Here is a 12,216-nt window from a genome sequence, read left to right as displayed (position 1 = left end):
TGGCACTTTACAAATCAATCTTTCTGAATGCAGAGAGCACCTTCTGCTTCTGCAGGTGAAACTTCTTAAACCTAGTGTCTTAAGACACTCAGGAAGGCAACTAAATCAGCCAAGCTCTTACTGCTGTATTGGGTCAAATTATTTGTGCAACCTTTACCGGAAAGTGGAAAGTTGTTATTCATATAATTTAAAGAGACAGAAATAAGGAAAGGTACAACCGTGAGACTTTTTTCCCATTCGGCCTCTAGAGGTAGCTGCGCCCTCATGTTGGTGCGATTAGTTCATAGAGCGGCCAAAAAAAATTTATAAAATTAAAATAAAATTAAAAATAAATGTAGTAAGATAATTAAAAATGAGAAAAAAAAAAAAGTAAAATAATGATGTATTAGAATAAAACGCGTTTGATGAGTTTGCGAGTGTCCGGGGTTCCCTCCGCTCCCAGGGCGCTACGGGGAACGCTGCAGACGCTCGAGGGGCACCGGGGGCGGCTCGTGCGGAGGCGGCGGGTCCCTGCGAGGGGCAGGGCGGGCTCGGGGGCCGCCCCGGGCCGCTCGCGGGGCTCGCGGCCGCCCCGCGCACTCACTTTGCCGCTCGCCTCCCCTCACGGCCGCGCAACGGCCGCGCAACGGCCGCCCTGCCCCGCCCGGTGACGTCACGCGGCGGCGGGCCAATGGGGGCGAGCCACGCGCGGGCCGGCGGAAGGGGCGGGCGGCCGCGCTGAGGCGGCGGCGCGCGGCGCTCGGCGGCCGGAGCGGGAGCGGAGCCGCCGCCTCCGCCATGTCCCCCGCGGTGGCGGGCGCGGAGGGCGGGCGGCAGCGGCGCGCCGGCAGCAGCCACCAGCACCACGGGAACTGCGTGGAGGTGCGCGGCGAGGCGGCGCTGCCCTGCCGCGAGGCCGAGGTCGAGGCGCTGCTGCCGGCGGCGGCGGGCGGGCCGCGCGGCTGCCGCGCCGAGCTGGGCAGCATCCTGCTGCTGCTGGCGCTCTACGTGCTGCAGGGCATCCCGCTGGGGCTGGCGGGCAGCGTGCCGCTCATCCTGCAGAGCAAGAACGCCAGCTACACGGAGCAGGCCGCCTTCAGCCTCGTCTTCTGGCCCTTCAGCCTCAAGCTGCTGTGGGCGCCCTTGGTGGACGCCGTGTATGCGCGCCGCTTCGGCCGCCGCAAGTCGTGGCTCGTGCCCACGCAGTACGTGCTGGGGCTCTTCATGCTCGGCCTCTCCACGCGCGTGGACGCGCTGCTGGGCGACGGGCAGGGCCGCGGCCCCGACGTGGCGGCCCTCACGGCCGCCTTCTTCCTCTTCGAGTTCCTGGCGGCCACGCAGGACATCGCCGTGGACGGCTGGGCGCTCACCATGCTGTCCCGCGAGAACGTGGGCTACGCCTCCACGTGCAACTCCGTGGGGCAGACGGCCGGCTACTTCCTGGGCAACGTGCTCTTCCTCGCCCTCGAGTCGCCCGCCTTCTGCAACAAGTACCTGCGCCTGCGGCCGCAGCCGCGCGGCATCGTCACCCTCGCAGGTACCCCCGGGCCCGGCCTGGCCCCGGCGCCAGCCACCTGGCCGCTGCCCTTCAAAACACCAGATCTGCCCCTAAGGAGACCAGTTACCAGCCGCTTCTGCTGGGAGAAAGGCGGAACCCGCGAGATTGAAACCTCCAAGAGAGCGTTATCCCCACAGGAGAAGTGTCAGGAGTTTAGAGTTAGCTCAATCCTGAGCATTATCCCCAGGAGAAGTGTCGGGAGTTCAGTTAGCTCAATCCCGAGCGTTATCCCCACAGGAGAAGTGTCAGGAGTTCAGTTAGCTCAATCCCGCTGCTGCTTCCCAAAAGCAGACCTCGGAAGCAGGCCCTGCTTCCTTAAACTAAGGGGCTGGGGAAGGAGGACACTCTTTGTTTGTGGTCTAAATGGAACCTGATCATCAGGCTCCAGCTTTTCTTTGGGCTTTGTTTGGCTTTCTGTAAAGGTTGTTTGTGGTTGTTGATGGTAGATAGGCTGCCTAGAAGGCACTTCAGTGTGCAAGGTCAAGAGAAACTTAGGGGAGGACTGGAAAACTAGCACCTTTTCTGGCTGAAATGCCAGGGTGGCTGTAGTTAGTAATGAAGTGAATTCTTGTGTTTCTATTTTATTTTCCTCCGTTCATATTTCAGTTACTCTGTGCTTTTTCCATTCTTCTCTCTGTGCTGTTCCAGCTGCTGTGTGCTGCCAGGGAGAGGACACGCCAGAATTGAGTTGTTGGGGCGTGAAACCCGGCGTGCCCCAGCTGCAGGAAGGCAGCGCTGCTCGCACCAGTGCTGCTTCTCTGCAGCCGCGGGCTGACCTTCCCTGCTGCAGTTCACAGAGCCCTGGGGTGTTCACGAGGGCTTGCTCTGCCTTTTTTATCTTAGTGGAAATGTATTTGTTACCGCTGCAAGACCTTTTAAAAAGCACCTCAAACCCACCAATGCAACCTGTTTAACCTGTCCTGGGTGGGGTAGGAAAAGCCAGCAGCTCCGGCACTGCGCTTGCAAGAGATGTGTTTTTTAGGGGTAGCCAAGCTGGCTTTGGACAGCACGGCTGTCCTGTGCCCTTGGCGTGTGCCACGCTTCAGCCTGCCCTGTTTGTGCAGGCTCAGCTGTAGGGCAGCTCTGTAACCACCTGCCTGGGGAGACCCTGTCTTGTCCTAGCCCTCCTTGTCCTCAGGGCTTGGCTTGAGTTGTTTCGGGCAGGTGAAGCAGCAGGGAGCTCACGGTGGGGGAAGGTGAGTGTTTTTTGCCAGCATTGCTCTCTGGACCCTTCCATCTCGGGCTGCGTGCCAGTGCTAGAGAAAGAGGAGGTCCCAACCTCATGGTCCTGACAGCTTAAAGCCCTTGACAAGCAGCAACCTTGCCAACAAGGTTGACAGCCTAACCTTTCCTGTTAACCTTGGGGAAGAACATGGACAAATGTAGCACCCTTACTCCAAATGAATACTGTGTTATGTAATTTCAAGGCGAAGTTCTAGCAAGATAAAAAAGAATTGCAATTCATTGGGCTTGTAGTTTGTGTAAGTATGCTGAGCGGATGAGTTTAATTTTTGTTTATTTATTTAGCTGCTGTTGGGTTGGCTGGACCCTGCCCAGTTTGTCCCACAGCTGCATGAAGGCCGGATCTGAGGTGGGGAGATGGGTGTCTGCAGCCCTGCGAAAAGGGAGCACTGAAATAACCCGTGGGGAAATCAGCCTTGCTCTTGTCTGCGAGCCCGGCCATTCCCCTCGCCTGCTCCAAGGCTAGTGCTGCGCTCTGGCTTGTGTCCTGCCAGCTTCCATGGGAAGCAGCGTTCGCTGGTGGCACCAGAAGCTTTCCTGCTAGAAACTGCTTGTGTGAACTGCAGCGGAAACTTCTTTTGCCAGTAGGTTGTTCTGTACTTGAGTGGAAGAGCTGCTCTTTTGTGTAAGTCGTCTAAAACTAAAAAGACTTTAATTGAGCTCTTCCTACATATGGTCTTAGCAAACAGCCATGACTGTTGTGCTCCCAGGGCTGAACTGATTAGCAATAACCATGTGATGATGCTCCAAGCTGTTTGTGGCGCAATCGTAGCAGCGGTGTGCGATCGCCGCAGTGGCAGTGCTCACGGCTGCTGCTGCAGTGCAGCTCCTGGCAGTGCTGTGTGAGTGTGATTAGCCTGACTCTGCGAAAAGGATGCCTTACCTGTGAAAAACAGGCTCAGGATACTCGACTCCTTCCGAAAAAGAGGAGCGAGCAATCTGATAGCATTGGTTGTGTGGGCTTCTTGCTTTCAAAGTGCTCTGGTGAAGGGAAGAGTGTTTTGGAAGCAGCAGAAAATAGTCTGAAATACCTAGACGACTACTTCAGTAATAATTTAGGATTCTTAATGCGAGGGGGGAAAAAAGTCATCTTCTGTTCTCCATGTTGTGCTGTCCTGTGAACAAAAGCTAATAATTGACTAAACAATCATCTTTGTTCTTCCACCAGCTTTCCTTGCTTACTTTCAGTTGTCTTGAGGCTTCTGAAGTTGCTTCCAACCAAGAAGTTAAAAGGCAACTTTTGTCTTTTCTTTGTCTTTCTTCTTCAAGTGTTTTCTTGCCCCTTTCTAAGAGGTAGGAGTTAGAATTATCTTTAATTCGGTAGTCAACTCAGAAAGTATTTCCCATGAAATATTAGTGTATGTCCTGTTCCTGCTGACTTCTAACCCAATATTTAGAAAATATGTTGTCTACTTAAAAAACAGCACTTGAATTAGCAAAAATCCCCTTTGAAGAGACATACTTCAGCAACTCTTCACTTGGCAATTGTAGGAAACATCATCAGAATTGCTTTACCCTCATGAATATAAATCATTGTTGCCTTTGAATAGTAGATAACTGTTCTGTGCTTCGATTCTACACTCAAAATAGGATTTATGTGACTGCTTAACAAACTGGATAAAGAAGACATTTACATTTGCCACATAAAGTTCTTGTCATGATGTCTTCTAGTTACTAAACTCTTTGTTTTTATCAATATTTGGTGGTTGTGATTTCTCAAAACCTTTATTTTTATTCATTTCCTCTAGATTGTGGTAGTGCCCAGTTCCCCAACATTTTGCACAAAAACTAGTGTTTATCTTGTGTGCAAGATCTTACACAACCGCGTGGGGCTGGGAAAAGCTGTCTCCGTTACAGCTCGTTGCTCTGTGTGTGCACGTTCTGCTTTTATCTGTGTTCAGGAAGGTCAATGAGTAACGTTTTATTACTTTAATTTTGATTGCTAGGCTATGAACTTATATTATTGCACAATAAGTGCTTTTCAGTAACCTGTTAATGTTGATTGTTAATTTTTTTTTTCTTTCAGATTTCCTGTTCTTCTGGGGAGCTGTGTTTCTAGTGACCACCACACTGGTTGCCCTTTTGAAAAAGGAAAACAAAGAATTAACTCCAACAAAAGAGGAGACAAAAGGGATCACTGATACTTACAGACTGCTCTTCTCAATAATCAAGATGCCAGCAGTTCTCACCTTCTGTCTCTTGATTCTCACAGCAAAGGTAAGTAAAGACACTTAACAAGTTGTTGTTAGTGATGATGACAGGGGAGTTTGAAAGGGAGCCCTTGTGATACCACTTTGTCAGTGGTTGTCATTAAACTTCCAGGCTTTTTCATGGAATTTGGAAGCATAAATAGCTTGTGTCATTGAGCTAGGTATAGTGTTACAGTAGAAAATGCTGAGGTTCTTTATGGTAAACATATTGAAGAAGCTGATAGCAACCTGATATTAAAATAACGTATGTTAACCGTGCCTCTACATCCAGGCTGTTTGCGTAGCCTGCAGTTAAGAAGACACAAAGTTTTTCTCTTCACCTAAATTCTGCTCACGGAATCTGCAACTCTGCAAACTAGGTTTCCGTGGTTTCAAGTTGGCAGTCCTGGATACCAAGGGGTGTTTAAGGCATAGATACAAATAGCACTGCTGTGTTTGATGTTTTTGGTTTATTTCTGGCACTGGTAGTAAAAATATTGTGTAAATGCTGAACATGCTTCAGGACTGATCTGGAAATGTTTCAATCATTATTTCTCCATGTTGTTGATATCAAGTAAGAGGAATTGCTAGCCAGACCATCACTGCTTTCCTCAGTTTTCATTTAACTTATTTTGCAGGTTGGATTTTCAGCAGCAGATGCCGTAACAGGACTCAAATTAGTGGAAGAGGGAGTACCTAAAGAGCACTTAGCTCTGCTGGCAGTTCCAATGGTTCCTTTACAGATCATATTGCCTCTGATTATCAGCAAATACACAGCAGGCCCCCAGCCACTGAACACATTTTACAAAGCTATGCCTTTTAGGTAAAACGAACTTTATTCTGTAAAAATATCTTTGTATCTTGTTTATTTGGATTAAGTATAAGATTTCTTTTGTAGACTCCTCTTTCAGGTGTGTGTGTGTGTGTGTGAGAATATCCATGATAAGTTTTATGTCTTAAGCCTGGAGGATGATTCTTGTGGAAATGCATGGAAAAAAGCAGAATGCTCAGTGCTTGCAGATAGGTATATGGCAGCATTAGCTCTGTGCTCTTCTGTTCTCATTAAATGTTGCTGTTTCTTTATTCCTGACTGTTCTACTTAGAATTGGGTGTGTACCTGTAGTCTTCAATGCATTCCCAGGGTAAGAGTGGCAGCTCATGCTGATGAATCATTTGCCAAGTCTTACAGGATGTTGCTTTATTCAGATATTTGAGAACAGAAGAAGCAGAATCAGGGCACTGCAGACACAGAGACGTTCCATTTATGATACTAATTGTTTGATAAAAGAGTTTGACTATATAGGAATTTGCCTATGAAATTCTAGAAGAATTTAAACCCAACTAATTCAGAAAACATTGATTTACTAAAAAATAGCATTATCTCTTAAACTTAACCACTTTGTTCTTCTGCAGTAACCTATATATTTTTTTTCCTAACAAAGCTCAGTAGATTTTATTCCAGATGTATTCTGTTAGGTATTTTCTGTGCTGTTTTTTACCAAAAGACTTTGGAAAATTCACTATTAAAGGACAGAGGAAGAGGCTGGTATAGGAGAGCTGGCAGAATTGTGTTGCTACTGAGGACAGAATAGTTTCAGCATAAAATAGCTTAAAATAGAAATACATTATATCTAAATGGTTAAAACAAATATTTGACAAGCACTGAAATCAAACATTTTAATGTGTTGTCTCTGTACAAATGTTCAATAGCTGCTGTATAACAAAAGCACATGGATAACATTACTTGAATTGCCCATCCATCTTATTCTTGCAGGTTGCTGCTTGGACTGGAATTTGCCTTTTTGGTTTGGTGGACTCCTAAAGTAAAACACGAAGGAGGATTTCCTATATACTACTATATTGTAGTATTGTTGAGTTATGCTTTACATCAGGTAATGTATACTGCATTATAGAGGGCAAGGGGGGCAGGAGGGTCTTTCATATCAACCAAGTTGGGGGCAGCAAGTGCTGTTAAATGCTTTTGTTAGTTACAGTGGGAGTCTTTTAAGTCTCATCTGCTGGGCTCTGCTTCTCCTCATTTACTTTTGATCCTCTTCTCAGTGTAACTGCTCCCACCTCATTGTTCTCCACAGGGATGACATCAGTGAAGTTATTCTTAGTTGACCAGATTTGCTTTTGTTTCTTGGATTGTTCCCAACGCCATAGGTCAGAAAGCATGATTGCAGTGGAGTCAGAGAAATCGTGCTGTTTTGACTTGAGTTTCACCAGTATGATGATCGTGATCAGAGCTCATGCTGTGGATGGTGCAGCTCCCTACAGTTATGTCATCCTGATCCTAGAAAAAATGACTCCCCCTGCCCCAGAATATCCTAGTAGATCTGACTTGAAGGTCTAGAGAGCAGAGCCCAAAGCAGGCTTTGGACTAGTACAAAAATATTATAAAATGTCTTGAAAGGTTGTATGGGTTTTGTTTGTATGTGTATCTATGTGTGTGTGCGTGTGTGGAAGTGTTACCTTTACATAGGCATCTTCACCTGGCCTTACTGTAATTTAATCTGATAGATTGTCTGTTAGCACCTGGGGCCGAGTCCCTTTTGGTATGAGCTGAAACAAGAACAAGGCTTCTTGGTCTTATGCAGCGAGATGGACCATAAAAGTGATTATTTTGCGATTTTAAACTGAGGCTGTTTTTCAGTTAACTCTGCTAACTACAGGTAACCTTGTAAGAGTTTTTGCTAGGAGTTTTCGTTGTTGGTGACTGGGGATCTTACCCTCGAGCCCTTTCTCCTCCTGCACAGATCACCCTGTACAGCATGTACGTGGCCATAATGGCCTTCAACGCCAAGGTGAGCGACCCGCTCATCGGAGGGACCTACATGACGCTGCTCAACACCGTGTCCAACCTGGGCGGCAACTGGCCCTCCACGGTGGCGCTCTGGCTGGTGGACCCGCTCACGGTGAAGGAGTGCGCGGGCGCCCCGGCGCAGACCTGCGCCTCCGCCGCCGCCGCCGACGTGAGTCCCGCGCCCGCGCGCCCTGCAGCCGCTTCCACGTGCGGGGCCTTCTCCTCCTGGTGCTCCAAAAATCCTCGTGGGGCATAAGCCAGGGTTTGAAAAATCCCTCTAATGGAGCTAATTTTTCTGTCTGATACAATGTTTTCTCTGCCTTTCTTTAATAGCTAACACTTAACACAGATCTGTAGTGTGTGGTGTGCACTGCCTCCTCTTCCCACCCATTTCTACCTCCTCCTGAGGTGGAAAGGCAGTGAGGAGCTCGTGCCACGTTCCCTGGGGTACACGGAGGCCATGGTTAAGCTTCCCAGTTCAGCCTTGCTCTCCTGGGATGTGCTTAGGTGCTCTGTTCTTGGCAGGTCAGTCCCCAGAGTGCCTAGGCCATGGGGTGGGTTTGTTTCCATGATTTGAGGTTTTCCGTTTGCTTTTAGTCCTCCCGACGTCCTGGGAGGCTTCCTCTCTTGGTGCCTTGCACTCTTCCCTTTGGCGGTTCTTTGCTTTCTGTGGTGTGGAGCGGAGCAGAGCGGTGGGACGGGCTGCGCTCCCAGCCCTGGGAGCCAGTGGAGCAGAGCAGGACGTGCCACGCGGCTCGCGGGACGCGCCTGCCTCCGAGCAAGGTTCCGGATTGGCGCCTCTGCTGGAAACTGTAACGTCTGCGAGGCTGGAAATGCTCATTCCTCGCTCGTGGCTGAGCCTTGGCTCTGCAGTGCCTTTGTGTGTCCACAGGGGCGTTTGGGATGTGCGGATCTTCCAAACACACAAAGTGCTCGAGGAGTCAAATGGGGCTTGTTTGAAGTGGTGCTGCAGCTCCCTGCTTGCAGAAGGGAAACTGCCTCCCTCTGCTGTGCTGCTTCCGTGTGTTTTATGTCACCCAGGGGTTCCCAAGCCCGGGGCCCTGGCTCTGTCCGGCTGCGGTGCCCCCTGCTCTGCTCTCTCCTCGCGTCCTTGCAGTTTGCAGTGTTATGAACACCCCCCTCGCCCTTCCTCTGATGCTGGCATGTTTGAAGAGGAGGATGCTGGCGGGGCCTCCGCTGCAAGGCTTGCTCTTGTCTTGAGAGCGTGCAGCTGTGGACTGCAAGCTGAGCACGGGCAGGAAGACTTGTGCACTGCTCGTGTCTGTAGCTGCCCGAGGGCTGCAGCAAAATCAAAGAGCACCCCGGGTGTGTTTTTGTCCGTGAGCTACCCTGAGGGCCGCTGGGCCTTGTACTCACACCCATTTGCAGGCTCAGTGTGACTGCCATGGAGCGCTTGGGTGACTAGAAACAAGTCCCTCCTCGTGGGCCTACGTGGTGGCGCCTGCAGCAGCTCTGCAGCCGAGGACGGTTGGACCAGTTTCTCTTTCTTGGGGCTGGTCCCTTGGGCCAACAAGCTCCTCTGCCCAAATGACCTGCAGTATTTGTTGCTTTACTTGCTAATGGGAGCTTGAAGGTTCTTACTAACTCTGCAAGACACAGACTAATCAAATAGCTCTGGGTAAACTGTTTAAAGCTCGGGTTAGGAAGAGTGAAGATTCTAGTGCCTTCTAGAAAGTGTGTGTTTCTGTGTCTCCCCAAAAAAGCTTGGGATCGAGGCCCTAACAAAGCCCTGTGTGTTGCAGCTCTGCACTAAAGCCGGCGGCTCCTGCGTCACCACCCTGGACGGTTACTACGTGGAGTCTGTCATCTGCGTCATCCTGGGCTTCGGCTGGTGGTTCCTGCTTGGGCCCAAATTCAAGAAGCTGCAGGACGAAGGACAGTCTTCGTGGAAGTGCAGGAGGACCAACTGATGCTCCTGAGAGATGCCCCTTAAATACTGGATGGACCAGCAACGTCACTTTAGTTTTACTACAAAGACATATCTCATAATCAATAAACAGGAACAAAGGTATTTTAAATGCCAAATCGCTCAGAAATGGTACGTGTACCGCTCGCCTTCCCAGTGTGGAAACGGGAATGCCGAAGGTGACCGCGGCAAAGCGGCGCCTGCGAGGCCTGCGCCAGCCTCCGAGCACGGCTGCTGCCAGCACCCGATTTCCATATAGCAGCTATGGAGGGCTCACTGTGCCACGAGTATCGCAGCAGCAGCAGCGTTGCCGGCTAAGATCCAGCTCTTAATTGTCCAAGAGAAGTGGCCTGGCACAGCAAGCTGGCGTGGGGAAGGATGTCCGAGGCGTTTTGACTCGTGGGTTAAGCGTGTTATGATACAGGATTCATCGTGGGAAGATAAAATAGCTGTGGCTTTTTTTTTTTTTTTAATTCCCCTTCTCACTTATGGACTGTAAACACACTTCAGAGGATGAAATAATGTTTCAGGATTCTTTTAAATGTATTTTCTGGCTTTTATAAGCTTTAAAGATTTATAAGAAAATATTTTTATAAATGAAATTACACTTAATTTATTTCCTCTGTTTCAACGCATCTTGATTTACCTTCAGGAGAACCTGAAGAGAAAGTGCTGTAGGGTAGGACTTAAATTAAGAGTAACGCACAGTGCCCTAGGCCTTGAGTGCTGCGCGGGCCGCTCGTTTGCAGGGCCCCCAGCAGCGCTGCTCGTTCCCGGTTGTCCCGTTGGCACCGCGTGCAGGAGGAGGGGCAGCCGCTGTTCCTGGGGCCGGTGGCGCTGGGAAGGGCGCAGGGGTGCCTGGCTGCGGGGCTGGAGCGCGGAGCGGCCGCCGGAACCCGGCCGTGGCGCCCCAGGGAAGCAGAGCGTGCCGCCCTCAGCCCCCTGCAGCGTTCGGTGCGTCGCTCTTTACAATTAAAACGCAAAGGTGGAAGGAACCTTCGGCTCTTTCTTTCCTCGACCATATTGAAAGTATTGAGTGCGTGTGTTCCCAGCTGTGCGGGGCGCCTGCTGCTCTGTCCTTACTGGGTGCTTTAGGGGAGGCGGAAAGGGGTGGCAACGCGTCCCCAGTGTCCCCAGCGGGAAGGGAAGCAGCCCGGGAGGAGCCGCGGGGCCGGTACCCGGTGCCTTCCCGGCCCCTCTCGCTGCCGGCCCCGGCAGCAGCCCGAGCGGCGGCTCTTCCCCGGCTGTGACCCGCGGAGCAGGGCCGCGGCATGGGGCTTGTTCCCCTGTTGATGGGGATCAGAGCTCCCTGCAAGCACAATTCCCACCTTGCGCAGTTTTGCTCCCTCCCGTACGCATCATCTTCCAGCTTATTATTTCTGCCCTCTGGATAAAAGCACAGAAAGAGTTTGTCAAACCTGTACTCAAACATAGGTATCTATTTACAGCCAGGGCCAGATCATCACTACTGCATTACTTATCTATGTATACGTATACATTACACTTAATAAAATAAGTGGCAAATGGTTACAACAATAGACGGTTGTCCACACTTGCCTCTTTTTTTTTTTTTTTTTTTTTTAAACCTCAAGGAAAACAAGGAAAACTTACAGACTGCAGAATATGGAAAATTAAATTCAGAGATGTTTTACAGTTGGCTTTTGTGTTACAGTTTGGTTATTGTTTCTGGATGTGTCAGTGTGACTTATTAATAAAAGAGATGCCTTTGGATTTGCTGGATGGATGATTTGGCAGTATCAAAATTAAATCCAAAATTGTAAATTGTGTAACTGTTTGTTTCCTCTCTCAAGCTGGACAAGCCTGGCTCCCAGTCTGCCGCTCTTCACAGCGCAGGTCGGAAAGGCTGCGCCTGCCGCAGCAGCTTCTTCCTCCCCTCCCACTTGCCTGAGTTTCATTTTGGATTTTCCCCGAGCGAAAGGTTTCCCTTTCTGCAGGGCTGGGGTGGTTTTAGCCTTGCCACAGCCCTGGGCCAGGGTGGGAAGGGCGCTGGGAGGCAATTCCCTGGCAGGGCCCTTAGGTCGTGATTTATGGGCACCAGTCCTGGCCTCCGTCCTTAGCCCTGGCTTTAAAGCACAAACCCTTTTGTCTTCATTACCAGCCCCAAAATATTTGTCGGTGTTTTGTTTTCCTCCCTTCCTCTGAGAATTTGTGCTTCGAGGCCAAGAGAAGAGCTGCGTAAGCGCAGATCCCGTCCCGCATTCCCACCCAGCTTGTGTCCCGGTCCCTGTTCCCGCCGAGCCCTGCCCAGGATCAGGGTGCTTCCTGCAGGAATGGGAGGAAAGAGCGGGGAAGAGGGGACGGAGCCCGAGTGCGGGTTTATTTTTTCCCTTTTTTTATTATTATTGTTTTATACTCTTGTTACCTTGAACTCCACTAGAGGCCGCCCCTGGGGCGCGCGGGGCGGTTCGGGCGGTCCCGGGGCGGTCCCGGGGCGGTGCCGGCGGGTTCGGGCGGTGCCGGCGGTTCGGGCGGCCCCGGGGCGGTCCCGGGGCGG

At 50.5% G+C, this 12,216-nt stretch overlaps 2 protein-coding genes across 2 annotated transcripts in view; both read left to right on the top strand.

Moving 5' to 3' along the window:
- The first annotated feature begins 777 nt into the window (after window positions 1–777).
- On the top strand, window positions 778–10,252 carry SLC33A1 (solute carrier family 33 member 1). The gene is made up of 6 exons (XM_026045417.1): window positions 778–1,516; window positions 4,806–4,996; window positions 5,607–5,791; window positions 6,743–6,860; window positions 7,728–7,943; window positions 9,538–10,252. Exons 1-6 carry the CDS (start codon window positions 778–780, stop codon window positions 9,703–9,705), a joined length of 1,617 nt encoding a protein of 538 aa, XP_025901202.1. The 3' UTR covers window positions 9,706–10,252.
- CUNH3orf33 (chromosome unknown C3orf33 homolog) overlaps window positions 9,872–12,216 on the top strand; it is a 5,244-nt gene continuing 2,899 nt past the window's right edge. The window contains exon 1 of the mRNA XM_026045212.1: window positions 9,872–9,988. Within this exon, the coding sequence (XP_025900997.1) occupies window positions 9,872–9,988 (117 nt within the window). The remainder of the gene's footprint in view (window positions 9,989–12,216) is intronic.

The sequence above is a fragment of the Nothoprocta perdicaria genome, unplaced genomic scaffold (assembly GCF_003342845.1).
Source record: "Nothoprocta perdicaria isolate Ctin4 unplaced genomic scaffold, notPer1 scaffold_4, whole genome shotgun sequence".
Lineage (NCBI taxonomy): Eukaryota > Metazoa > Chordata > Aves > Tinamiformes > Tinamidae > Nothoprocta > Nothoprocta perdicaria.
Note: the sequence above shows the minus strand (reverse complement) of the source record. Positions and strands in the feature narration are given on the sequence as shown.